Source organism: Podarcis tiliguerta, assembly GCF_965153285.1.
Source record: "Podarcis tiliguerta genome assembly, chromosome: 11".
NCBI lineage: Eukaryota > Metazoa > Chordata > Lepidosauria > Squamata > Lacertidae > Podarcis > Podarcis tiliguerta.
In genome coordinates this window covers 6,810,615-6,836,844 of record NC_139544.1, presented here as the reverse complement: position 1 = coordinate 6,836,844, position 26,230 = coordinate 6,810,615, and the positions used below count along the sequence as shown (strand labels likewise).

The window sequence follows — 26,230 nt, the reverse complement described above, 5'->3', positions numbered from 1 at the left end:
CTCACTCGGTTTGCAGAAAGAAGCAAGCTGTCATTTTGCATCTGTGAGCGCACTAGAAGTCAAAAGCTGCTTTTTTATTTCTCCATGTTGCTGTGAGACTGATGCACTGAGTGGCTGTAAGAAGATAATTCATGTTATATTTGGCCAGAGATTTAGCTGATTTATCCCTTATCATATGAGCGATGAGCCATTTGCCCTTTATTTCTTACAGCAGCTACGTAGAAATGCTTTTTTGTGGCTCCATCTCATTATTCTGCTGAAATGTTTGATCCTGACTGTATGTTTAAAGCCCTTTAATTTCAAGGCTTCTTCTCATGCAGTGGCTACCCAGTGAGAATGAATGCTTGATTCTCTATGTTTGCTGTTGAACAGCAGCAGCATGGAATAATGCCATATAAAAATTACTCCCATGCTACGGATACAACATATAAAACGTCTCCGAGAATTGGTGAGTGTTGATATTTGTATATAGCAAATGTTGTAGGACCTGTTTAGGCAGAAAACAGACATTCTGGACGAAGCAAAATTGAGAAAGGAGGGAACGGGAATGATGTAAGAACTGTAAGCAGTGTCACAAGACACCTTATAACAGTATAACATCAATCCTCATGAAAGACACTGGCTACCTATTTGCTGCTAGGCCCAATTCATGGTGTTGACTTTAACATTGAAAGCCCTAAATGACTTAGGGTCCAAATACTTGATGGCACTCCTCCTCAAATCAGCCAGGTCAGGCCCTATCGGTCTGTCTTGTGGGCCCTTTGATTGATCATTTAATTTCTATACTGCTTAATATGTTAAAAATTGTAGAAGAAATTGACACAACAGAAACTTTAAATATTACAGAAGTTACATAGACATTAAGTCTATCATCTAAATCAATAGCAATTCATTTTCCTTCTGACACACCGTCTCAGCCTCCAGATTCTCACCCAGGGTCCAAACAAACTTTCATCTCACCCACAAAAGTCTCACAAGAAGAGTTTCTGGAAACAGCAGACATCACCCCAGTGCCTCACTTAAGACTTGCTTTTTCTGGGCAGGCCCAAGGTGGATGGTGCTTTTTCAGACTGCCCACAGCTGTGTCCCATTTAGTACAGCATGTTTGTTGAGTTTTCTAAGGCAAAACTATGGGGGCAAAGGAAGTTGGTTTATATCTAATCAAACTATTGGTTCATATAGCTAAGTATTGTCTACACTGACTGATAGTGACTGTCCAGGATTTCAGACAAGGTAATTTCCCAGCCCTGCTCGGAGATGCTGCGGATTGAATGTGGGAACTGCTAAATTGTTTTGTAGTATTTTTCTGTATATTAGCTATACTGCAGAATTTTGATTATATCTGTTGAGTGGGTATTTTTGTTTGTAGTAAATTCAGGTGAGTGTTGTATCTCCAGTTTTCACCTTCAGTTTTAAATTTTATTCGTCCTATGTGGAAGTGTCAATACTATACATTCAAAAAACAGTTGGTCTATTTTGGGAAAGGTCTTAATGAAGTTTATGATTTAGAAAAGTGAAATGCTCATGAAAACAAAGTCCACCACAGCCAACCACAAATGAACAACCACACCCTAGGCCAACCCCACCTCTCTCACCACCAAAGAACCACAAATGAACAGCAGAGAACCTGCACAAGCAACGCTGACACCAAACCCTACATATATTAAGTAAAATAGAAACATCGCCACCCGACCCCACCCCCACCCAGCTTCCCCCCCCTCCACCTCTTTCCCCCTTTTCCTCCTAATGTGTCAACAAATGAAACTGATTTGTAAAAATGTTACATGGGGGGGGGGATGCAAGAGTGAGGCATTGTACGCATTTTTGTAAATCAAGAAAATCTTAAAGAAAAGAAAAGTGAAATGCACTTTAAGGTATTTGATACTATGAAAAGCAGAACAGTAGTTGATATATATGGAACATGAATTGGTTTTATAATACAACAGCCAAAATCAAAATATAGCTGGAAAGGGTGGCTAGCCAAAGATGTTACCAAACAGTGCCATGTAGGGATCTAGCATTTCTTAGCCAGCAACCTTTGGTTTTTCCCCCATTTTTAAAAATTGATTTCCCACATTTATCTCAAAATGACACAACAAAGCACACACACAAAAGAAAAACACACCACAATACAACCTTTGGAGCTTAAGCGCTTCTTCCTCCCCCTGCATATCTGACTGCAAAGGAACTTCCTGGTTGGTTAAACCACATTTTCTGTGCTTGGTTGTCATGGCAAACATGTGGTTTAATAAACCAGGAAGTTTCCTCTGAAGCCAAGTGTGAGGAAAGAGGAAACATTTGAGTTCACAGCTCATTTATTTTTCAAGAAACCATACATCTGAGTCGGGCAATGTCTGATATAAACTGACTTCCCCATCTTTCGTATGGGGCAATGATTTACAGGGCATAGGAACACACATACTGTTTGTTTTTGCCAGGATATGATCGTCAGAAGGGACGCGGGTGGCGCTGTGGGTAAAAGCCTCAGCGCCTAGGACTTGCCGATCGAAAGGTCGGCAGTTCGAATCCCCGCGGCGGGGTGCGCTCCCGTCGTTCGGTCCCAGCGCCTGCCAACCTAGCAGTTCGAAAGCACCTCCGGGTGCAAGTAGATAAATAGCAACCGCTTACTAGCGGGAAGGTAAACGGCGTTCCGTGTGCTGCGCTGGCTCGCCAGATGCAGCTTGTCACGCTGGCCACGTGACCCGGAGGTGTCTGCGGACAGCGCTGGCTCCCGGCCTATAGAGTGAGATGAGCGCACAACCCTAGAGTCTGGCAAGACTGGCCCGAACGGGCAGGGGTACCTTTACCTTTGCTTTTATTATCGTCAGAGGGCAATGAGTTGCTTTCAGAGTGATTTGTCTGACTGTGAGGATCCAGAATCAGAGTAAATAAGGGACATTCTCTGCAGGACCTGGGAGAGTTCCTCCTGCAAAAGAATGGGGTTTTTAGCTAGTAGATGCAGAGCATGCAGATTGCACAATATCTGGTTCCCATGCATTTCTGAAGCTCCCCAGGCCTTGGCTGCCTTGAGGAAGGATTGTGTTCTGTCGGTACGACATAATATTTTGGTGGGTTGTGTCTTTAATTTATAAACTCCAGTTTTGCTGATTTAAGTAAGCTAAGAACTTTTTGGAGTAGAACTGAGGACTAAATGAGATGAGTAACTGATAATAACTCCCTGATGTAATGTTGAAGTTATGTTTCTACAGTAAAAAGGGGGGCTTATCCATTAAAAAGGGTAGCTGGAACACATGGATGGCACCTTTTTGGTTCCAATTTGTTATGAAAATCTTGATTTTCCGGTAATGGTAAATGCAAGCAAATGACAACTTGGTGTCTGTTATGAAATCATTTAAAGAATAATGACAGTTTAGAGACCCCCATTATAAGTAAATCTTTGGTGAATAGAAATTACAGGGGTGATTATGAAGCAAAGCATACTATTCCAGCAAAGTACATTATTTTGATTTTACTTAGTAATATAGTTGAGAATATACTAGCATCTATTAACAAAAAAAAAGCTGCTCACAAAGATGGAAAATTCAGTATTCTGCAAAACATTTTCCTTTTAAAGAAGGTATGCATTCAGTAATAAAAAAAATGGATTTGTTTAGCTGAGAACAACGACTAGAATTTGAAAAAGCTTTTGGTACGAATAGCTTCTTATATATAATTGCTGATACCTTGTTTTGATTGGGTAATGTTAATATCAAGTAGCTTCTATGAGGGCTGGTCAGAAAATATTACATGTGGCATTTCCCAAATGGAAAGTAGTGATTTTCTTCAGGATTTTGTACGGAGCTGCAGTTTTTTAAATTTACCATTTTGGGCCAGAAATGAGTGAAAAACGTCAGCATGGCAAAACGTCCCTATTGCCAAGAGGTACAATGGTCTCCTATTACTCTCCCCAGCAATATTTTCCACTGATTGCTTATCCATGTCTTTTTCCACAGTCTCTGCCATCTTTGTCACTGCTACACCCTCTTTAGCAGACACCTTTGCTTATTGCTTAACCAATGGCTACAGCTACATTTCCCCCCTGACATTTTTGTTCCCAGGCCCTTATAAGGCTGTATTTGCTGGCTATCTTGGTTTCTGCAGATGGTGTTATTTCTGCTGTGTTTTCTCAAACATTCTCCTGTTTCTCACACTAGAATTTGAGTATACTTACACACTCTTCTTCTTTTTTCATTTTTGCCGATCATTAGAGATGTTGCTGTGGAAGAACTAAGCTTTCCAGATTGATATGAAGAACTTTACATGATGAATAAAATAAAAATGGCATCAGAAAAAAGGTAAGCGGATTGGGGGGAGATGCAGAGGTTGCTTAATCTTCCTTGCAGGATTTTTTCCCCCAACAGCTGGGTTTGTATTCCTTGAAGATAGCTTGTAAATGAACCCAAAGCCATCAGGCTTATTCAGATTATTAAGAAAAAGATTTTCCGTTGGTGGCCTGTAATTATAAATTTTATTTAGTTTTTATTGTGTACATATAATTGTCGCTTTGATATTTTAAAGAACTATACATGTACCTATATGCTATCCATGTAATTTTACAATAACCCATTTTTTTTGTTTGAGCAAAACAAACCATGATCCCTGGTTTCGAATAGATACTAAGATAGAGATTACGATGCAATCCATCAATGGCTACAGGCTCAAAGGGATCACAGTGGGAACTACGTCAGCATTTGCGATAAACCTGTAACTAGTGTTCACCATGATATGTGAACTGGGAAATTGGATTGGATCCAAGGGTTGCATGAGCTCTTTTCATGTCCCTCCTTTCCCTACTGCTTTACATACTACACTTCTGGTTAGAAATTAGTGATAGCATCCTGTAAACTGACACTTACTATGATCTTGCATGTGGGCTTATCACTGTTGAGCTTATCACTGGTTTGTGTTCGTAGTGAACATATGCTTAGAAGTTGCAGTTAGTTGTGATTTCATTTGTATATAATAAACGCAATGGAAATTGACGCACCTCTGCTGGCATAATAGACTTCTGCCTGGAGAAGAGGAGGTTAAGGGGTGATATGATAGCCATGTTCAAATATATAAAAGGATGTCACATAGAGGAGGGAGAAAGGTTGTTTTCTGCTGCTCCAGAGAAGCGGACACGGAGCAATGGATCCAAACTACAAGAAAGAAGATTCCACCTAAACATTAGGAAGAACTTCCTGACAGTAAGAGCTGTTCGACAGTGGAATTTGCTGCCAAGGAGTGTGGTGGAGTCTTTAAGCAGAGGCTTGACAACCATATGTCAGGAGTGCTCTGATGGTGTTTCCTGCTTGGCAGGGGGTTGGAGTCGATGGCCCTTGTGGTCTCTTCCAACTCTATGATTCTATGTGTGCAATCGAACTTCCTCTTTGGTCTCCTCAAGCTCCCTACACACCCTCAAAATCAGCTCCAGATGGTTCAGATGTGCAGTGGGATGAGAGGAAATGAAAGCTACTAGCCAGCTGTTAGAAGGAGAGTGCTCTAGTACTCAGGTCCTACTTGTGTCTGATTGGCCGTTATGAGAACAGGGTGCTGAACCAAATGTTGGCCTGATCAAGCCATATGTAAGAATGTAAGCGGGGCTTCCATTATGCCAGTGGGACTAAGCACATGGAGCATTGGATACATGTGCTTAAAATAATCTGAACTGCTCTACATATAAGTTATATAATACGTCATCCATTGAAGTGCCAGTTATTTTGGAATTGGTACTTTGTGGGGCCATTCTTCACCCCATATATTTTTTAAGGAAACTTGCTTGCAAATAAATTTAAACATTTCTTATGCTTATTCCAGAATCATTTTATTGAATCCAATAAAACTCTCTGAGAGTGTGTAAACTTAGAGGAATTGTAGCCTTATGACACAAAATGGTTTCCATGGTAACTTCCTACGATGCAATTGTGTCTGGGTTGGACTCTAGAATAAGGTCACTATGTAAGAAATGGTTAAGCTGTAGGTTGCACTTAGTTTGTAGCTTGGTCAAAGGCATCATTAGAGGAAATAATGCAAACATGAGGCGCGGCACTCGGATCCATATCAGAGTCAGGATGTTTAGACCACTTGGGAAGTGGGTAGCATCTGACAACTCCTCTCATCCTTGGCCTGTAGGAACTAATCCCCGGTGAGTGGAAAAGCCTGTGGAATGATGATAATACTAAGGGAAACATTCTTACTATTTATTTAATGTTTATTTATACTTACTATTTACTTAACATCTATTTTTGCTTCCAGCTGCTCAGTTTATTTTCATATCAGCCTTGAGAGTAGTTGGGATCTCCATAACAATTTATTTTAAGACTAGTCCTAACAGCGTATCTGTTTCCAGTTACTTAAGTTTTGCTGGTGCTCTAAGTATCCTAAAAGTAATTCTCTAGAAAGTTCCTATTTCATATACTATTAGTTGTTGGTCCCAAAACAAACTTCCATATATCACATGGAAGAGATTCATCTTTCTGAAAGATGTAATAAGAGAGAATGTTACTTCCTTTAAACTTTTAAAATATTTTGTCTATAAATGTCCAAAGCTGCACCCCGTTTTCAGAATAGTTTGCCTGTTTAAACCACCTCAACTCCACTCTCAGATTAATAATAATAATAAATAATAATAATAATAATGTGTGTTTATATATAGTTTGGAGGTCCCCCCCCCCCCAAAAAAACCCACATCTACGTTTATATGGATGTCATTGGTGGGCAGCTTTAATTGTGCAAGTAGCACATACAATTTTGTAATCAGGATTATGCCAGTTGTGCAAAGTTGCCAGCTTTGACGTGATGTAATAGAGCTTGGAACCTTGAGATAGCTTTTACTTGCTACACTGACCCTTATTTGAATGTGTGCCAGTGTATCAGTTTCTGTGTTGCTGCATGTTTTACTGCAGTATCTATGTAGGAGTACAGTGGTGCCTCATGTTGCGTAACCTCCAGGTTATGCAGCAAACCCGGAAGTGGGTTTGCCACTCGTGTGTGCGCAGAAGTAGTCCTTCGGTTACGAAATTTTCAGGATACGGCTGGGCCTCCAGAACGGATCCCATTCGTAACCGGAGGTACCGCTGTTTGAGGCTGCCTCCTACTAGAATAGTTTTGTGAATTTTAGATGAGGCTTGTTTATACCCCAACCTCCACTAAGTTCCTGGTATTTACAAGTATTTGATTGAAATACAGCCATATGTGAGCAGGGATAGCCGGCACAGTACCCTCCAGATGTTGGTGGGCTCTGACTCCCTCTATCCCTGGCCATTGGCAACTCTTAGAAGAGTGACTAGTGGGGTGCCACAGGGTTCTGTCTTGGGCCCGGTCTTATTCAACATCTTTATCAACGACTTGGATGATGGACTCAAGGGCATCCTGATCAAATTTGCAGATGACACCAAACTGGGAGGGGTGGCTAACACCCCAGAGGACAGGATCACACTTCAAAACGACCTTGACAGATTAGAGAACTGGGCCAAAACAAACAAGATGAATTTTAACAGGGAGAAATGTAAAGTATTGCACTTGGGCAAAAAAATTGAGAGGCACAAATACAAGATGGGTGACACCTGGCTTGAGAGCAGTACATGTGAAAAGGATCTAGGAGTCTTGGTTGACCACAAACTTGACATGAGCCAACAGTGTGACGCGGCAGCTAAAAAAGCCAATGCAATTCTGGGCTGCATCAATAGGAGTATAGCATCTAGATCAAGGGAAGTAATAGTGCCACTGTATTCTGCTCTGGTCAGACCTCACCTGGAGTACTGTGTCCAGTTCTGGGCACCACAGTTCAAGAAGGACACTGACAAACTGGGACGTGCCCAGAGGAGGGCAACCAAAATGGTCAAAGGCCTGGCCTTATGAGGAACGGCTAAGGGAGCTGGGCATGTTTAGCCTGGAGAAGAGGAGGTTAAGGGGTGATATGACAGCCATGTTCAAATATATAAAAGGATGTCACATAGAGGAGGGAGAAAGGTTGTTTTCTGCTGCTCCAGAGAAACGGACACGGAGCAATGGATCGAAACTACAAGAAAGAAGATTCCACCTAAACATTAGGAAGAACTTCCTGACAGTAAGAGCTGTTTGACAGTGGAATTTGCTGCCAAGGAGTGTGGTGGAGTCTCCTTCTTTGGAGGTCTTTAAGCAGAGGCTTGACAACCATATGTCAGGAGTGCTCTGATGGTGTTTCCTGCTTGGCAGGGGGTTGGACTCGATGGCCCTTGTGGTCTCTTCCAACTCTATGATTCTATGATTCTTGCTGGGTCTGGCGAGAGTTGGAGTCCAACAACATCTGGAAGGCACCACATTGATGATCTCTATCTTAGAGCAACTTGGTGGTAAATACAGAATAATTTTCTAACTGCAGTTGAACTGTTTTCAAGCTGCTGAGTGAAGAATAGTAATTTATCATATCTCTGGTAAACCAGCAGTGGCAGTATTTATTAAACTAGTGCCATATACTTTTAGTTTTATTGCAGCTAACCATATTTCATTGTAACATGTATAACAAATTGTCACTTGCTGTATAAGCTAGCTGCATGGTAAGCTGACAAGCAGAATGGCTTATGGTGCCAGTTAAATGCAACAGGAGCATTTTGTCACTCTAGAAAGGCGATGGCAAAGGAAAGTTACATAATGATATCACTCCAAAAATAACGTGTGTACTTTTACCAGTGGAGTCACATTTTGGATGTCATTAATGGCTTAAAGATTGTGTTACACTGTAGATGCTTAGAGGTAAGTTGAGGTGTGTGTGTGTAAAAGTGTGTAAGAGATCCATGACCGTTCTGAGCCCCGATGATGACTCAGTGGACTTGTTAGGAGTATTGCCAGTTGAGCATTCCGGTAAATAAAATAATCTGTTTTCAGATAAAAGGTCTAGAATTCATGACAACCTTGTACTAACTCAATTGCTTAAAAATACCGTCCTGGGTTGAAACTGATCTGTGAACATTTTGATGATTATCTCAATCTATGCAAAATCAATACTTCTTTCAAACCAACCAACCTAAAGTGCTATTTGTAACTAGTCCAGTGCAGCACTGTCTCCATGGATGATTTTGTGTATCTTCTTGCTTTAAAGCAGGGATGGGATGCCTGTGGTCCTCTATATTCACTCATTCTCAAGGAGTGAATATTGGCTAGGGCTGGTGAGAGTTGGGACAAGGCAAAATGAATTTTGTCCTGAACTGGGGTGAGAGGAAGAGGTGAACACAGAGGTATCCTCACCTCCTGGATTTCAGGCCAGGTAAAGCAAGATGTTAAGTGATATTGTTAGCATCAGGTACTTGAGTCTGCCCCTGATGTGAAATCCACTTGGCCTATTTGAGTTTGAGAGTTTCAAAAGACAGCTGCCTCTGGATCCATGGCAGAGAGTAGAATTACTTCCCTTTAAAATGAAAACATTTTACGTTATAAATATCCTTAATTAAATGTATTATAGAATGAAAAACATTGCTTAATCACATTCCCACATCTCAATGTGGAAGCCAATGTAAATCACTGTGCTGCCTGATAAAGCTAAAATTTATTTGAATAAACTTCCACTTTTTTGCAGTTTATATTTCTTCTCTTGGGGTATGTTAAGGCTACATAATGGATTAATTAATGGACCTTTTGATACTAATCAGAACTGAAATTCTGCCAAGATGGGAAATTCTTGTTGTCTCAACTAGAGATAGTGTGAAAGTCTGTCTGAGGCTGGCTTGGAATAGAAACCAAGGTGTTAATAGGACCTGAATCCAAACCGGAAACAAGTCTTCAAATGTCTACCCTTCCTCTCCAGAGCTTTCAGGAATTCTTAGAAGATGAAGTTTCATGCCATCACCAGCACTCCCTCCCCTGCTTTTCGAAAGCAGCAGCAATGTCAAAAGGCAAAAGGGAGGATTTTTCTCTCCTGTTTTCCCATCAGAAATTCTGGGTTTAATGGATTCTAGGATGGTAGCCCTGGCTAAGAGCGTGACGTCACAATGGATAACTGGAACCTTTAAAGCATGGATCACCCAACTTTTTTGGACCAATAGATGCATCACAAATTTTGAGAGGGTGTTGTGGGTGCCAGTCAAAAATTGGCTGCCAAGTGGGTGTAGCATAACACCAAATGGCTGTGATAGGGTGGCATGGCATAACAGAAAATTAGAGAGTACAGTAATTGCTACTCCCCTGTCCCAACAACATCATGGTTATCAGTAGAAGTCGGCTTCAGGCCCTGATTGTGAATGGGCTTAACTTGTTCAATTTCTGCTTCTCATACAGCCCTTAAAGGCACAAGGACCCTGTTTTTCCACAGTGTCAACCTTAAATTAAGACCAAGGCTACATTCTTACCTGAGAGTAATTAACTAATTACTTATTAATTTTGGGATCATCACCCTAATGTTAAGCATTTCTAAAATGCCACTCTGAAAAATGCCTGTCATATTAAAAGTGACAATATCAAATAATAATAATAATAATAATTTTATTTGCTCCAGTCTAACAAACAATTCTCGGATTCTGAGTTTGCTGTCGCAACTGGAAAAGATCAACACAGAATGTTTAGTGGAAGCAGACACTACCAGATATGTTACATCAAAAATTCTCCACCTGGCTCAGAGTCAAGGTAAATATTTGTACATTGAAATCAGCCTTTAAATTTATATGCATTTTACTCTTGAAAATATTCTGTATATAATATACGTATGTCATCCCATATGTCATGGTACAGAGTTATGTTCTGATGGTAAATTGTAGTCAGTATGCTTGCATACATAGAACGAAACACTTTTTTTTTCTTGATTAGAAGATGTAGTCACTTAGCTCAGGCTGGATGTAGACACATCAAAGAAGCGTATCAGTTTAATACGTTGTAAATTTAAACTAGGAAAACGAGTGGAGAAAAATGAGACTCCACATCGCCATCTGGTGGCACAATGTTATATCACATATATAACGCTTGCTTTTTCTTTACCAGTCTAGCTGAGTTCTCAGTATTTAAAAAGTTCAGTTTTTATAATGAGGTTCATTCCTAATATTAGTCTTCTTTTACTTTAATTTCTGTTGATGCAGATAGGTAGGAATTATTACATTGTTAAAAGGAATAATTTCAAGCATCTGGTATTTTTGCAATGTAGATTGTTATTTATTAATTAAAGTAATCACCATTGGGGATTAAAAACATTTTTTTACTATTGAACTTTATGCTTTTCGGCAGCTACTATCTGGTTGCCCACATTTGAAATTAATTTCCTGGTTTATCAAGTGCTCACATGTATTTAACTTTCAGAAAAAATCAGGAAGGAAATGACTGCAAAAGGTTCAACTGGAATAGAAGTTATTCTATCAACTTTAGAGGTACTATTTTTATTTTAAAAACTAATTTATGGTAAGATAGTGGGTCGGTATGACTTAAGTTTCTTGCACAGTTTGAATTTCTAAAGTTTGCTTCTCAGTCAGAGTAGTCACTCTGTTCACTGGATTTTCATGTTTGGAATAGAGTAAGAAGTTTGTTACTTTCCTTTAAAGTAGATGTTAAGAGATTTTAGCTATAGCAGCTTCTTTTTAAATGAAGGATTCATTTAACACAACTTAACACAACTTACCAGTAGTGATGTATGGAAGTGAGAACTGGACCATAAAGAAGGCTGATCGCCAAAGAATTGACGCTTTTGAATTATGGTGCTGGAGGAGACTCTTGAGAGTCCCATGGACTGCAAGAAGATCAAACGCATCCATTCTTAAGGAAATTAGCCCTGAGTGCTCACTGGAAGGACAGATCGTGAAGCTGAGGCTCCAATACTTTGGCCACCTCATGAGAAGAGAAGACTCCCTGGAAAAGACCCTGATGTTGGGAAAGATGGAGGGCACAAGGAGAAGGGGACGACAGAGGACGAGATGGTTAGACAGTGTTCTCGAAGCTACAAACATGAATCTGACCAAACTGCGGGTGGCAGTGGAAGACAGGAGTGCCTGGCGTGCTCTGGTCCAGGGGGTCACGGAGAGTCGGACACGACTGAACGACTAAACAACAACAACAAACACAACTTAACACAACGTTGATGGTGTCCCAAAGTAGTGGCATTTAAAAGAATTGATAGTTTTGGTTAATTGGCCAGTGCCACAGTTAAGATGTGATTTGAAAACCTAGCGTAGAGCATTGATGTCAGAGATAGAGCTGTCATTTTTTATATCTAAAACAGGCATAGGCAAACTCCGGCTCTCCAGATGTTTAGAACTACAATTCCCATCATCCCTAGCTAACAGGACCAGTGGTCAAGGATGATGGAGATTGTAGTCCCAAACATCTGGAGGGCCAGAGTTTGCCTATGCCTGATCTAAAATACTACTGTATTTATATTCATGGTCCTGATTCTGGAATTTTGGTACTTTTTAAAGCTTTAAGTCAAGGCAAGGGAATGTGTGGCCCTCCAGAGGTTGTTAGACTTTAGCTGCCATAATGCCTGACCATTGACCACTGTGGTGGGACAGATGGGAGTTGTGAATCCCAACAACATTGTCAGGGCACCAGGATCCCCATCCCAGTGCTTTAAGAAAAGGTGTTGGTATATTTGTTGTTGTTTAATTGTTTAGTTGTGTCCAACTCTTCATGACCCCATGGACCAGAGCATTCCAGGCACTCCTGTCTTTTGCTGCCCCCCGCAGTTTGGTCAAACTCATGTTGGTAGCTGCGAGAACACTGTCCAACCACCTCGTCCTCTGTTGTCCTTGTGCCCTCAGTCTTTCCGAGCATCAGGGTCTTTTCCAGGGAGTCTTCTCATGAGGTGGCCAAAGTATTGGAGTCTCAGCTTCAGGATCTGTCCTTCTAGTGACCACTCTGGGCTGATTTCCTTCAGAATGGATAGGCTTGATCTTCTTGCAGTCAATGGAACTCTCAAGAGTCTCCTCCAGCACCATAATTCAAAAGCATCCATTCTTCAGCGATCAACCTTCTTTATGGTCCAGCTCTCACTTCCATACATCACTACTGGGAAAACCATAGCAAACTATACGTACCTTTGTCAGCAAGGTGATGTCTCTGCTTTTTAGGATGCTGTCTAGGTTTGTCATCGCTTTTCTCCCAAGAAGCAGGCGTCTTTTAATTTCGTGACTGCTGTCACCATCTGCAGTGATCATGGAGCCCAAGAAAGTAAAATCTCTCACTGCCTCCAGTTCTTCCCCTTCTATTTGCCAGAAGATGATGGGACCAGTGGTCATGATCTTAGTTTTTTTGATGTTGAGCTTCAGACCATATTTTGCTCTTTCACCCTCATTAAGAGGTTCTTTAATTCCTCCTCACTTTCTGCCATCAGAAAGTGTTTGTATATATGTATTATGAAAGGTATGATAACTATGAAATATTCTGTTCATTTCAGAATACCCGAGATCTTCAGACTACACTAAATATCTTGAACATCCTAAATGAACTGGTGGCAGCAGGTGTGTTTTATATTAAATTGCAAATTTGTAACATCTGTCTAGGCTTGTAGTGTCTTTTATCTAATAAATGTGAATTGTTATAGTCTTAGATGGTTTAGAAACACTTACATAGCTAAGGTTTTCTGCCATAAAGAGAATAAATACTTCATGTGGCCTTTTATATATGACTGGCCTTATACATGTGACCTTATACTTGTGACTATATTATTAAAAAGTAAGAGTTGGTAGTAAAATCTGAATACCTTAGCATTGCTGCTAATGGCTCACGTTCTATTTCTAGGCAGTAGCAGAAGAACAAGTGTTCTTGTTTCTAGAGGAGGGACACAGATTTTACTGCAATTGCTTGTGAATGTCAGCAAAGAATCCCCTCCAAATGAAGAATTAATGGTGCTGCTTCATTCTCTTCTTGCAAAAATTGGCCCAAAAGGTAAGTCAGACCTAACTAAAATCCTCTTGCATATGTTGTCTTTGTGGAACTGCCGTCGTGTGGCTTTCCCAGGCTCAGAACCCCTCCAAAAAAAGAACTCATTCTGCTACTGGCACTGTTCAATAAAAGCCTTGACTGCTTCTTCTGCAGGTCTGTTCTACTAAGGATTAGCAGATAGTGACATTCCCACAAGCCCCTTGTTTTTCACTTTGATTGTGTTCAGGATTGGACACACAATGCAAACTGGGCCTAGTTCCATCCCCACAAAACTGCACCCTACCATTGGAAGAACAATGGTAGATCTGAGTCGGGAGGCGCCAACATCTCACTCTCCTTCCAGTGGCCATTGCAGGTGTGATACCGTTTATATGCAGCGAAATTGTGTAATGGAAGTGGGGAAATGGATAGCAAGGTGGGAAAATAAACTGAAGGTACTCTAATTTAACCACATGGCTATGAAGGAGGCTTGCAAATTCATAGGGGAAACAGTTTTGGGAAGCTAAAGCTAAACTGGGGGCCACTTGAGGCACCTGAATTAGTAAATTGGTTCTTGCATCATTTGCACAGATTGGCTGTAGGTTGTGCAGGTCTCTTTCCCCAAAAAGTCCATGGCCAGGAATTGAATCTTGGGCCTCTGGTTAGCTTGGGCTGTTCTACTGAGCAATAGCCCTATGTAGGGCCTTCTTGGTACCAGACTATGTTACTGAGATCGACCCATGCACGGGCCTGGAAGAGAAACAAATCAAGTGAATATTGTTCAGAGACTAACATGAACTTCTCTTCCAACTTCTGTGGGTAATTCATTCTCCTGTGCTGTGTGATTTGTGGGTTCTGTCACTTCACTCTCCCTGTTTTGGTTGCCGGTTTGTTTCTGGGTTCAGTTCAGTCATCACATCAGTGTTTAAAGCCCAGTATGACTTAGACCAGAGGTCGGCAAACGTGGGCCCGCGGGCCATATCCAGCCCGCGGAAGTAATTTAAGCCGGCCCCGAACCCTGCCGCCCGCTTGGCAAGTCCCTGCCCGCTGCGCTAAACCGGCGCAGCACGGCTCGGGGTCGTGCACACAGACACCACCACCGCACCTCCTCAGTGCCAGAAATAGTGTACGCTTATGCACATGCAGATGTCTCCTCCACACCGAAAATAGCATCTGTGAACACGCACGCAATCTGGCCCGCAGAGAGAGCTCCAGGGGAGTGGACCGGCCCAGACTCCGTAAGCTTTGCCAACCCCTGACTTAGACCCCCAAATATCCTGTAGTAGTTCCACCACCCCAAAAATTGCAGGGTATGGTGGTCGAGGAGAGGTATATCTCTGTGGCAGACCCTAAATTGTGGACCCTCCCTCTTCAATGAGGTGTGTCTACCACCATCATTATTCAGCTTCTGCTATGTGCTGAAGATGCATATCTTTACTAAGGTCGTTGTAACCTGCCCTGGATCTTATGGTGGAAAGGCAGAAAATTTTATAAATAAGTAAAAAAATACAGCAGTTTTTTAATCTAAAAAGCTGTGGCCGGCTAACCCCCCCACCCCAAATTATAGTTTGCATGGGTTCTAATATTGCTGCTGTTCCTTTTGAATTTCCAGATAAAAAATTTGGAGTAAAAGCCAGAGTTAATGGTGCTTTAAATATAACTCTTAACCTAGTGAAACAGAACTTGCAGAATCAAAGGTTAATATTACCTTGTCTCCAAGTTTTACGAGTCTACTCAACTAATTGTAAGTACCGTGACATTCTTCTCTCAGTGTATCTCAGTTTACAAAGATGTTTAATATGAAAGATCAAAGGACCTTCATCTGCCATTTACATTAGTGCTGAAAGCTAGTAGGCATTCTCTTTTCTTATAAAAATCTGTATGTTGGCTTTCTAACTCTTGAGCATGGAACGTTGCAGAGTAGGTATGTAGATCTAGCAGTTTTAGTGGGTAGAGGGGAAAAGATTTTGCCAGCCTTAAAGTTCAGTTCTGCACATGTGTACTTTTGCCCCATTGAATTCAATTTGATATACAGCCTCCATCTTAGTTAAATGTTGAATTGCTAACATTAACCATACTTAATGATAACCAGGATTCCCTTGAAGATTTGCCAGCAAACTTTCACTGGTGTTAGGCATTATTAATTTACTGCCAACATAACCCTCAAGAGTGGTTAAGGACAAGCGGAATTCAGTAACAGGAGGAGAGGGGCTTAGAATTAGGATTCTTTTGGCCCAGTGCCTTAATCACAATTAAGCAAGAATTGTGTTTTAGCATAGTAAAATTTCCAGAAATGCTGAAGCTGTGAAAACAAGTTTCAAAATGTTCAAAAACCAAGGCACAGGTGCTCTGGAAACAATAGCCAACAGGCGTATATCTGCAAAACATAGTTAACATTCCAGTGTAATAGCAGATGTTCTGCATTAGAGTTTACTCATATAAGTAGCATTTAGGTATCCTGAAACTTCACTAGACATGTGCATACAGAATTTCAAGTTGAATGCTTAGTTTTGGGATTTTTATGCTAAGTTAGTGAAATATAAATAGGTAAGACAGTGTTTTGGTTATATTTGCCTTGCTTCAAGTGTAAGAATTTATATCTATAACTTTGCACTATGGTGTAACTTTTTTTTATAAAATTTCAGCTGTAAATGCTGTATCCTTGGGCAGGAATGGACTCGTGGAATTGATATTTAAGATAATTGGTCCTTTTAGCAAAAAGAACACCAGTCTTATGAAGTGAGTAGAAAATCTGAAAATATATATTTTTTAATATTGTGGACCGCATTTATTTTAATACAACATTGCTGTTTTGTTAACTTTGACATTTGTTCGTTTTGTAGTTTTGTTTTACAACTTGAATGTAAATTGCACCCGATTTAATTGCGATACTTTTTGTAACCCACCCTGGGGTCATTTGGTGAAGAGTGGGATGTAAGTACAAACAGTAGATAAATAAAACCCAGCAGTTGTGGTGGGGAGGAGATTGTGATTTGTATGGGTCAGTTGAAGTCATTTTGCTAAACGAGTCTTGGAAAACAATTGAATTGATTCATCTCTGTTTTCAAGTATTTGTCCCTGAGACTTAATATACTGAAATAGCCTCTCCAGAGAACCATGTGGCTTGTTCTGTGTGCCCTACAGGAGTTTGGGTTTTCTCCCCCCACAAGTTCCTTCTAGCAAGAACCAGCACCTGATACATTCACAGAACTAAGGAAGAATGAATTGATGATAACATAAATGCACCAGAAAATCTATTTTTAACATCTGAATTCTTAATTACGTACACAAAAGACATGCAGCCTGATCATTTGCACATGTATTTTGAATTAAGGCCTACTGATTTCCATGAGATTACCTAAGTTCTTTCAAAACGGGTAGAGAACTTGTAGCCCACAGGTGGGATATGACTCGGACCCTTCCCATCCTGTCTGTGGCCTCCTCTCCTCTCCTCTGCCCTGTCCTCCCATGCGCTAACTAAGCTCTAAAAAACTTCCGCTGTGCTGAATTTTTGTGTTGGAGGGGGGCAAGGAGGGGAGGCGTGGCAGCTGGGAAAACATGGTGAGTATAAATGGGCTCTGGGCCCGGTTCTTGTGCATATTAGCCATTCAACTCACACTACCCCAAAGATACTTGCTGTTGCAGGTAGACCAAACTTATGGAATATAAAACAAATTAAAATTCATTTTCAACACTTTCTCATGTTTAGGATTGCAGTCACATGCAGAGTTAGGATGCTTATCAATGATCAGGAATGTTACCTAATTCTAATAGTTTGTCTGTTTTTTGTTTGTTTATATTTATATTCACAGAGTTGCTTTAGACACCCTTGCTGCATTGCTAAAATCAAGTAAGTGTGTGTCTTAATATTTCAGAAGATATGGAATGTGAGCAGATTAAAATAAGTTTTGCTGGCAATCACCCTGTGTTTACACAGGTAAAACTGAAAATAAACATTTTAAAGATTGCAGCTTAGTAGCCAGTATTGTGTATTGAAAGACTCAGCAATTCCATGATCAGTGAGCTCTTCTGATGACAGAACAGAACAAAATATGCAGAAGATGCATAGATCTGTTAGCAACACTTTGGATTAATCTCTGTTTTGCAATACTCATCATGCTATTTGGAATTGTTTCCAATATCTATTTTGATTGATCGAGAGTTATTAAAAATTACAGTTTGTTTCCTAAACTTTCTCCAGTTTGTTCAGAAATGTATACATTCACCCTGGCCTTCCATTTTAATTTTCCACACTGTGAGTTAGGTTGGGATGAAAGAATGTTAGATGGTGCTAAGGCACCCAGCGAGTTTAATAGCCTAAATGGGAATTTGATTCAAGTGTCCCCAGTCTAAGTCTAGTATTCTGATAGCTACCACACACTGACTTCTGTGTGTAATAACTGTTCATGGCTATAGCTCGGTATGGGCAGATAAGTCTATTTCTTGTCTGTGTCAATTTTGCATATGTTCATACGTCCATTCCATCCTGTAATCACAGCAATCAGAAAAGATATTTTTTAAAGCATATAGGGGAGGAAATATTTAAGTGCATATTTTATTACAAGATAATCTCAGTGTATGCATTTCTAAATGTATTTTATCCTAAAAGACATTTTTTTTAAAAAAGATTTACATATTTTGGTACATTTTGGCATGTTGTAACTGCTTATAGTTTATTGAGATCTCTTGATTTCCCCCCCTCCAAGAAACAAATGCAAGGAAAGCCGTAGACAGAGGCTATGTCCAAATGCTCTTGACAATTTACGTCGACTGGCATCGCCATGATAGTCGGCATAGACACATGTTGATCCGCAAGGGCATCTTGCAGTCTATAAAGAGCATTACGAACATCAAGTTGGGAAGAAAAGCATTCATTGATGTCAATGGGATGAAAATTCTGTACAACACTTCACAAGTAAGTGTTTAAAAAGCTTACATTGCTATGAATGCACAGTGAAGCGTATTTATATGTACCATTAAGATGGTAAAGACCCTGGAAGAGAGGGGAGTGGTTGTGGGCGGGAGCCCGAGCTCCGACCCTAGCAGGGGGCGTTAGCTCCCTGCCTCCCCCACTCACCTGGCTGGCGCCCACGCCCATCGGCGGGCACCCAACCAGGTGCTTCTGAGGGGGCGTTTACAGCAGCCTAAATGCTGCGGCGCCAGCCCCTCCTCGGCCTCACTCTCCGTTGTCCCGTCGCGAGTCACCCACCCTCCACTCCCTTTGAGCTCAGGGTCTTAGTTTTTTCCTTGGCCTTGCTATGGACCTTAGGTTGGTCGCCCTGGTTGTCCGGGGGGCCTGGTAGGAATTTTTCCATTTGGCATTAGGCTTTTTGGTTTTTTCGCCTACCTCGTAGCAATCGTCACAACTTTCGTGGTATTGGTGGATAGGTTAGGCATTGGAATAATGTGTTGTGGTGTGTCGAAGGGCTAGGTGTGGCCATCGCCTATGCCTTCAATTTTTGGGTATTCCGTTAAAGGAATCCGGCGGTCGTGTATTCTGTCCGATGCCTGCTTGGCGGGAGGCCATGGCACGACCCTCGGTGACATCAGGGGAGAGCCTATAGTTGGATTAGCATCAACAGGCTCCACCTACTGGGAAATAAACCCCCCTTGTTTTAGACATCCGATGCCTAAGCCAATACCTTTTCACTGCTGTAATCAATAAAGTTGTGGCCTTTTCTTGCCCATTAACCTTATATCACATGACCTTGTGTATTCATTCCACATTGTGGGGGTCGGGTCCTTGAACCACAATACAAAGTTGCCTGTGTGCATGTCCCAATACATGGGTAAAATCGTATAAGTTGTATTATTGCTATTCTTCATCGACTGAAAAATCATCCATCATACACCACAGGAAATGCATTCAATCTCACCCACTACTTTTGACATTATAAATTTAAATTAATCTGTACTTGACAGTTCATTACCCAATCACCTCATCTCTTAACAATTGATATCCCTGTTCTGTATTAATCTGTTTAGTCCTCTATGAATCTTTATTATCACTAGCAAGGAATCATGCTCAAAAAAAGGGTGGTGGTGGATTTTAAGAAAGGGAAGAAGTATGCATAGAGAAGGTACACTAAAAAAAAATCTTGAAAAGCTATTTTTAAAGACTTGTATCTTAGAAAGGGTTAGTGTGGAACTTCAGATAGTTTTTGAGGGAGACTCAGATGGAGATTTAAATCAATTGGAGACAAAAAACTGATCTCAATGTATCGTACCTTGGAAGTCAAACGGAATCCGTCTGGAAGTCCATTTGACTTCCAAAACATTCAGAAACCAAAGTGTGGCTTCTCATTGGCTGCAGAAAGGTCCTGCAGCCAATTGGAAGCCACGGAAGCCCCATTGGATGTTCGGCTTCCAAAAGAATGTTTGAAAACCGGAACACTCACTTCCAGGTTTCGATCTTTTGGGAGCCGATTTGTTCAGGAGCCAAGGCATTTGAGATCCAAGGTACGACTGTACTTAAAAGCAGTAATAGCATCAATGTCTGCAGTGTTCTTGGTGCTAAGGCTGAAGCAAGCCACCTCTATCTACTGCAAATGCAGCAGCAAAATGAAATGCAGAAATCTGCTGAATGTTATGCCAGTTGTTCCCTCAATCTTCATGGGAGCAGATTCTACACCTGTGCTGCTATTGATTTGTTCCAAACTGAATTATGACGTTCTAGTTTTTACAGTTATGCAAGGCCATTTGTCTTGAAATTGGATTGTATACATTACTGGGTACTTGGCCTACTTGAAGTTGGTTAATGTACGTAATCAGGAATTTGGTCATAGACTTTTTGCAGAAGCATTTGAATCAAGACTGAACATATGTCCTTTGCAACATTTTGCAGTATGTTGGTAAACTGCAGCCATTCTTGAACATCCCACTTGCTGCTTGAACTTTGATTTTAATTCCATTTACAGTTGTGCTTCAGTGATCCCACATCTCTACCTTGTATCAGGACATGGGATTTACCTTGTTCTTTCCCAACTTCCTTGGGCCATTATGGCGCCTTTGAACTTGAGCAATAGTTCATGAATGTTGTTCATTTCACTAGAGTTATGCTACATTTTTTACTGATAACTCCAAGCCCCATGGTTATGTGGCAGTTAGTAGTTTCTAGTTAGTAGTAGTAGTAGTAATAATAATAATAATAATAAAAATTTTTTTTATTTATATCCCGCCCTCCCCAGCCGAAGCCGGGCTCAGGGCGGCTAACAACACTAAAATAGTGCAACATTATAAAAACATTATAAAAATTAATTAAAATCAAAATTGATGGCAACCATAAACTAAAGTTTTGTAAAGATTGCCAAAGGAGGGAGTCAGGCTGCACCCTGACCAAAGCTCTGTCTTGCAGGCCCTGCAGAAAGATGTCAAGTCCTGCAGGGTCCTTGTCTCTAGTTAGCAGTTATGTGTCACTGAAATTTGGGTTGGTAGTTCCTATTCTTTGGAGCTCTGTCCCTGGATGTGTTGCACAGGCACCAAATTTATATATTTTCCCAACACTTACTGAAAACTTTCTTTTTTTCTCAGGCCTTGATTAGACTGCATTTTATCTCCATTCTAAGTTTACTCTATTATATACTGAAGTTTGTGATTTGTATCTGTAACTGTCTTTTATTGTATTCTGTATATTGTCTATGTGAACTGCTTAGATCAGGCATGGCTAAACTTGGCCCTCCAGATGTTTTGGGACTACAACTCCCATCACCCCTAGCTAACAGGACCAGTGGTCAGGGATGATGGGAATTGTAGTCCCAAAACATCTGGAGGGCCAAGTTTGGCCATGCCTGGCTTAGATCATTTGAAGGTGTGTGTGTATATTAATAATGACAATACATAATCAAGGCAAATATTCCATCATAAAATGAAGAGATTTCTTCAAGAGTTCCTATTCCTAGCATTTTACCACAGTAGAACGATAGTGCACAAACAATGAAATTATTTGACATGCAGTGCTTTGTTTTATAATGCTTGTCTATTGTACTAGGAATGCCTTGCAGTAAGGACGCTCGATCCACTGGTCAACACATCCAGTCTAATCATGAGAAAATGTTATCCTAAAAACCGTCTTCCACTGCCAACCATTAAAAGTGCTTTCCATTTCCAACTACCTGTCATCCCTGTTAATGGTCCAGTGTATCAGCTGTATAGTTTGCCTCCTGAAGGTATGTTTAATTTTGAAACATCATGGTCTTGTGTATATCTGAGAATTAGGAAAAAACAGACACAGAAGTTTACAATTATCTGGTTGTTCTAGCAACCTACTTTTGAAGTCTTAATACTACACAGTTCAATGCAGAATGTCTTTGGTTTTTTTTAAAAAAACAACAACAACCTTATACCCTCCTTTTAAAGGAAAGTTTATATATTTAGATGATTGAAATTTATGCCTCATAAATAGGAGACCAAAATGTGACACCTCAGTTTCCATTTTGATTAAGTAAAATCAAAAACACAAAGATAAATTCTGCAGCAAAGTTTGTTGCCTTTTGAAATCTTTAGAATATATAATAAGCCTGACAGATCCAAAAGAATGAGTCTGAAAATGTGTGCTGTATATCCTGAATTCATTTTATTAATCCAGCATTCAGAACATTAAAATTATAATTTGCTTGTGTATCTCAGGGGTGAAAGTACTTTCGCACTTCATCCACTTAAGGTTTGAAGTTGACAATGAATGGGTGCATTGGGGAGTATGGTCTAGTGTACAGCCATGTGTATGGTCTTCTTGAAGTGTATGTAAAATAAAAAGTTGTGCTGCCCTTCATGAATTAAAGACATACACTTTGGTAGAAATGGTGGGCATGGAATGGGTTAAGCACCGCTCCAGCCCACAGGCTATTTTTCTCACAAATACAACTTTTCCTGAATCTGCATTGCATGCATGCATGCATCCACACATACATAATTTTCTTTGTATGCCACCTAGTTCAAACTATGTTCAAGGTGGCTTATAAGCTGAAAAACATTTACATAATTACAAATATAACAAATGCAGTCCTAAACAATAAATAAAACACATCAAAATGTACGCAACCAAATTGAACAATTTTCACTAAACATAAAGATACCAAAAAAATAAATAAGTAACAACAACCACCACTGCCCGCAACACACTCCCCGAAGCATTACCCCAGCCCAAGAGTCTGGTTAGCAGCCTCAGCTTTTGTAGCTGGAGTCAGTCAGGGCCCCTCCCTCCCAGGCCAGGTGGAAAAAGGCCTGCAAGGCTGGGAGCAGGTCTTCCAGGACTCACAACCAATGCAGGTTTTGGAGTATGCTTTTGTCAAGATAAATGTAATTCCACCCTTAAAAGGCCTTGCTCTAAAGCTGCTGAATTTGTTCATATTTAAATAATCCTGTATAGGAACAGTTACATAAGCCATCATTCTATTCTGTACTCCCCTGGGCTTCTATTTGAGGTGCCTTATTCAAGGATGCTGGAGTGCCTCAGAAGGACAAAAACTACCAGATTTCTTTCTACTCTCTGGATGATACAGAGAACAACTTTTGATAGCTTGCATAGCCTTAGCTGTTCTGTTCTACCTGACATTGTTCATGTCCTCTTATGTGTAGCAGATTTGTTTCTGTAAGATTGAGAATCTGTGTAATTACATATGCAGCATGTGGTCTCATTTAATTTCATAAGTAGTATTAGGTTTCAGTTGGAGAGTGAAAAGTTTCACATGCCATCATTTCTTTTCTGGGATGTACATGTTGTAGAAAACGTACATCTGCCCTACTTATAGAGCATTTTATATCACAGTGGATGACGTAGTAGATGAAAGTGATGACAATGATGACGCCGAAACAGAGTCTGAGATTGAAAATGATAATGAAGATGACATAGATTTTAAGGTTAGTGGAACTGAGGGCATACTACTCAAGATATTGTGCAATTATTTTCATTAGCTTTCAGAAAAATTGCTTGTGTGTGCATCAAATCATAAATACGCTTGTTTTTCAAATCATAAATATGCTTGTGAATTAATTGTAAAAACAGTCGGGGAAGGGACAGGTGTTGCATTGCCTTGTTTCAAGCAAAGCATTTTGAAAATGCCCGTTGAGCCATTTGTCTGAACTCTCAATGTGTGCATGGGGGGTAGTGATATATACATGGACGCCACAACCCAACATCATTGTGCATATTAGCCCCCCCGTCTCCAACCATCCCCATACTGTGTGACAAAGGAAGCTTCTCTTCTCTTCATTTGATCATTATCTGTGTATATTTTTCCTCACAATACATCACAACACTTCCAACAAATCAGGGCTTTAACCAGTATGTTAGCATCTTGTTGTAAAATCATTTCAATGGGTTGAACGGAGGAAGATTCCTTCTTTTGGGATCCATTCCATTATCAGCTTGCCAGTCAATAAGAGCTTTTGTGTATTTTCTCTTGAGGTGCAAAAGAACCTTATTTGCAGTATGAAGAAAATACTAGACATTCTCTTAAACTGGAAATTGTATCCTGTATCCCACAAATCTTTTAATAATGCAAGTTCATTTCCTCCCCAACAGAATGATGACATAGAGACTGATATCAACAAACTGAAACCAAAGCAGGAATTGGGGCGATCAGTGGAAGATCTGAAAATGTATGAACAGTTCTTCCCAGAACTTATAGAGGACTTTCAGGTACAGACACTGATATCTTTAAAAAATAATAATAATAAAAGCATAGTTTAGGAGTCTTGCTAAGATGCGTTTTATTTGGCTGCTACTTCTATTGAAATACAAATCAGCATTCAAAGCTTGCAGAGTTGCTATTCAAAAAACTGAACTGGAGAAAGAAAATGAATTGCCACAGTAAGTACAAGCAGAAACCATTTTAGGTGTGTCCAGCAAGATTGCTGACATGCAGGTCCTTTGGCACCCAGAAGAAGGCAGGGTGGGGCGTGCTTATTCACGCTCCACCGATTCTCGCCGGGGCAGGGAACAGAACCCCCACATGAATTGGTTGCCACCTGTAAATAAACCTGCCCATTTCTGTAAGTTAAAGTGGAGATCTTAAGGCAGGGATAGTCAGTGTGATGCCCTCCAGATCTTGATTGACTCCGATTCCCCATCAGCCCCACGTAGCAGGGCCAATGGTCAGGGATGGTGGGAGCCGGAGTCAGAAACATCTGGAGGGAACAGCATCTGCCTTTCCCATAAGCTGTTAAAATGCCTCTTTTGACGCTTCCTTAGCATACCCCTCCTTTTTCTTCATAACATTGCTCACTTTCTACTCATCTGATTTCAGGCTTGTTGAAAGAAAAACACCTAATTAGACCTCCCTTTTTCTTTTGCTGCTACCCTTTCATCTTCCCTCTGTGACTCCTTGAATGAATGACCTTCACTTAATGGAATGCACTGTAACCAAGATTTCTAATAACCCTTTTCCAGCTAATTGTTTCTTCTCAGCACTCCTTCTTCAGCTGTCTGCTGCTTTTGTTAATTTGTTAATTGTGCCTTTGGTTTCTGTGACACTTTTTCTTCCTGGTTCTCTCGATGTCTTTCTCAGTGCTGTCCCTTTCTGATGATTTCCCCTACTTTAACGGTCTTTTGACCTTATTTTTCCATTTTGTTCCTATGGCTTCACCAAGCACCTTTATATTGCTGACTCTTTCTTTTTCTCTCCACTTCTTTTTCATCCCCTGTCCTATTTCACATTTTACTGGAAGCGGCTCCTGAGTGAATTTTTGAATCTAAAGATAACAAACTGATCTTCCCAATGGTGGGGCTCTTCATGTCCTGCCAAAGTCCAGCATACCCTTTGCTGTCAGACTCAGAGATATTCTCTTTCCCTGAATGTAGCCTGTTGTCAGAATCTACTCTTTTTTCTTCTCAGAAATGAGCCCTGCCTTGGCTGGGGAGGGCGGGGTATAAATAAAAATTAGTAGTAGTAGTAGTAAGATAAGATATTTGCTATTTATACATATTGCTAAATTGTTCCTTATGCTTGTAAAGTGATTCCTGCATTAGTGTATAGGTAAAGGTAAAGGTACCCCTGCCCGTACGGGCCAGTCTTGACGGACTCTAGGGTTGTGCGCTCATCTCACTCAAGAGGCCGGGGGCCAGCACTGTCCAGAGACACTTCCGGGTCACGTGGCCAGCGTGACAAAGCCGCATCTGGCGAGCCAGAGCCGCACACGAAAACGCTGTTTACCTTCCCGCTAGTAAGCGGTCCCTATTTATCTACTTGCACCTGGGAGTGCTTTCGAACTGCTAGGTTGGCAGGCGCTGGGACCGAACAACGGGAGCGCACCCCGCCACAGGGATTCGAACCGCCGACCTTTCGATCGGCAAGCCCTAGGCGCTGAGGCTTTTACCCTATAAGCTCTTTATAAATACATCTCTAGTCTCATTTTTTTCACATTCTGCTTGTTCTTGCAAACCAGTTCACCTGCATTTGGCGCCTCCTTTTTTATTCCGCTTCTAGGTATTCTGCTGCTG

At 40.7% G+C, this 26,230-nt stretch overlaps 1 protein-coding gene across 6 annotated transcripts in view; it reads left to right on the top strand.

The window, feature by feature from the left end:
- Positions 1-26,230, top strand: part of AGTPBP1 (ATP/GTP binding carboxypeptidase 1) — a 60,209-nt gene that overhangs the window by 12,756 nt on the left and 21,223 nt on the right. For 4 of the 6 annotated variants that reach the window (XM_083403339.1, XM_083403336.1, XM_083403337.1 and 1 more), the window contains exons 2-13: positions 4,209-4,295; positions 10,451-10,578; positions 11,242-11,309; positions 13,328-13,391; positions 13,672-13,818; positions 15,407-15,538; positions 16,440-16,533; positions 17,607-17,644; positions 18,501-18,709; positions 21,782-21,959; positions 23,558-23,649; positions 24,314-24,430. In XM_083403339.1, the coding sequence (XP_083259465.1) occupies positions 4,261-4,295; positions 10,451-10,578; positions 11,242-11,309; positions 13,328-13,391; positions 13,672-13,818; positions 15,407-15,538; positions 16,440-16,533; positions 17,607-17,644; positions 18,501-18,709; positions 21,782-21,959; positions 23,558-23,649; positions 24,314-24,430 (1,302 nt within the window). In that variant the 5' untranslated portion in view covers positions 4,209-4,260. Of the gene's footprint in view, positions 1-4,208; positions 4,296-5,910; positions 6,128-10,450; positions 10,579-11,241; positions 11,310-13,327; positions 13,392-13,671; positions 13,819-15,406; positions 15,539-16,439; positions 16,534-17,606; positions 17,645-18,500; positions 18,710-21,781; positions 21,960-23,557; positions 23,650-24,313; positions 24,431-26,230 lie in introns of those variants that run through there. The other 2 variants (XM_083403334.1, XM_083403335.1) reach the window with 2 other exon arrangements.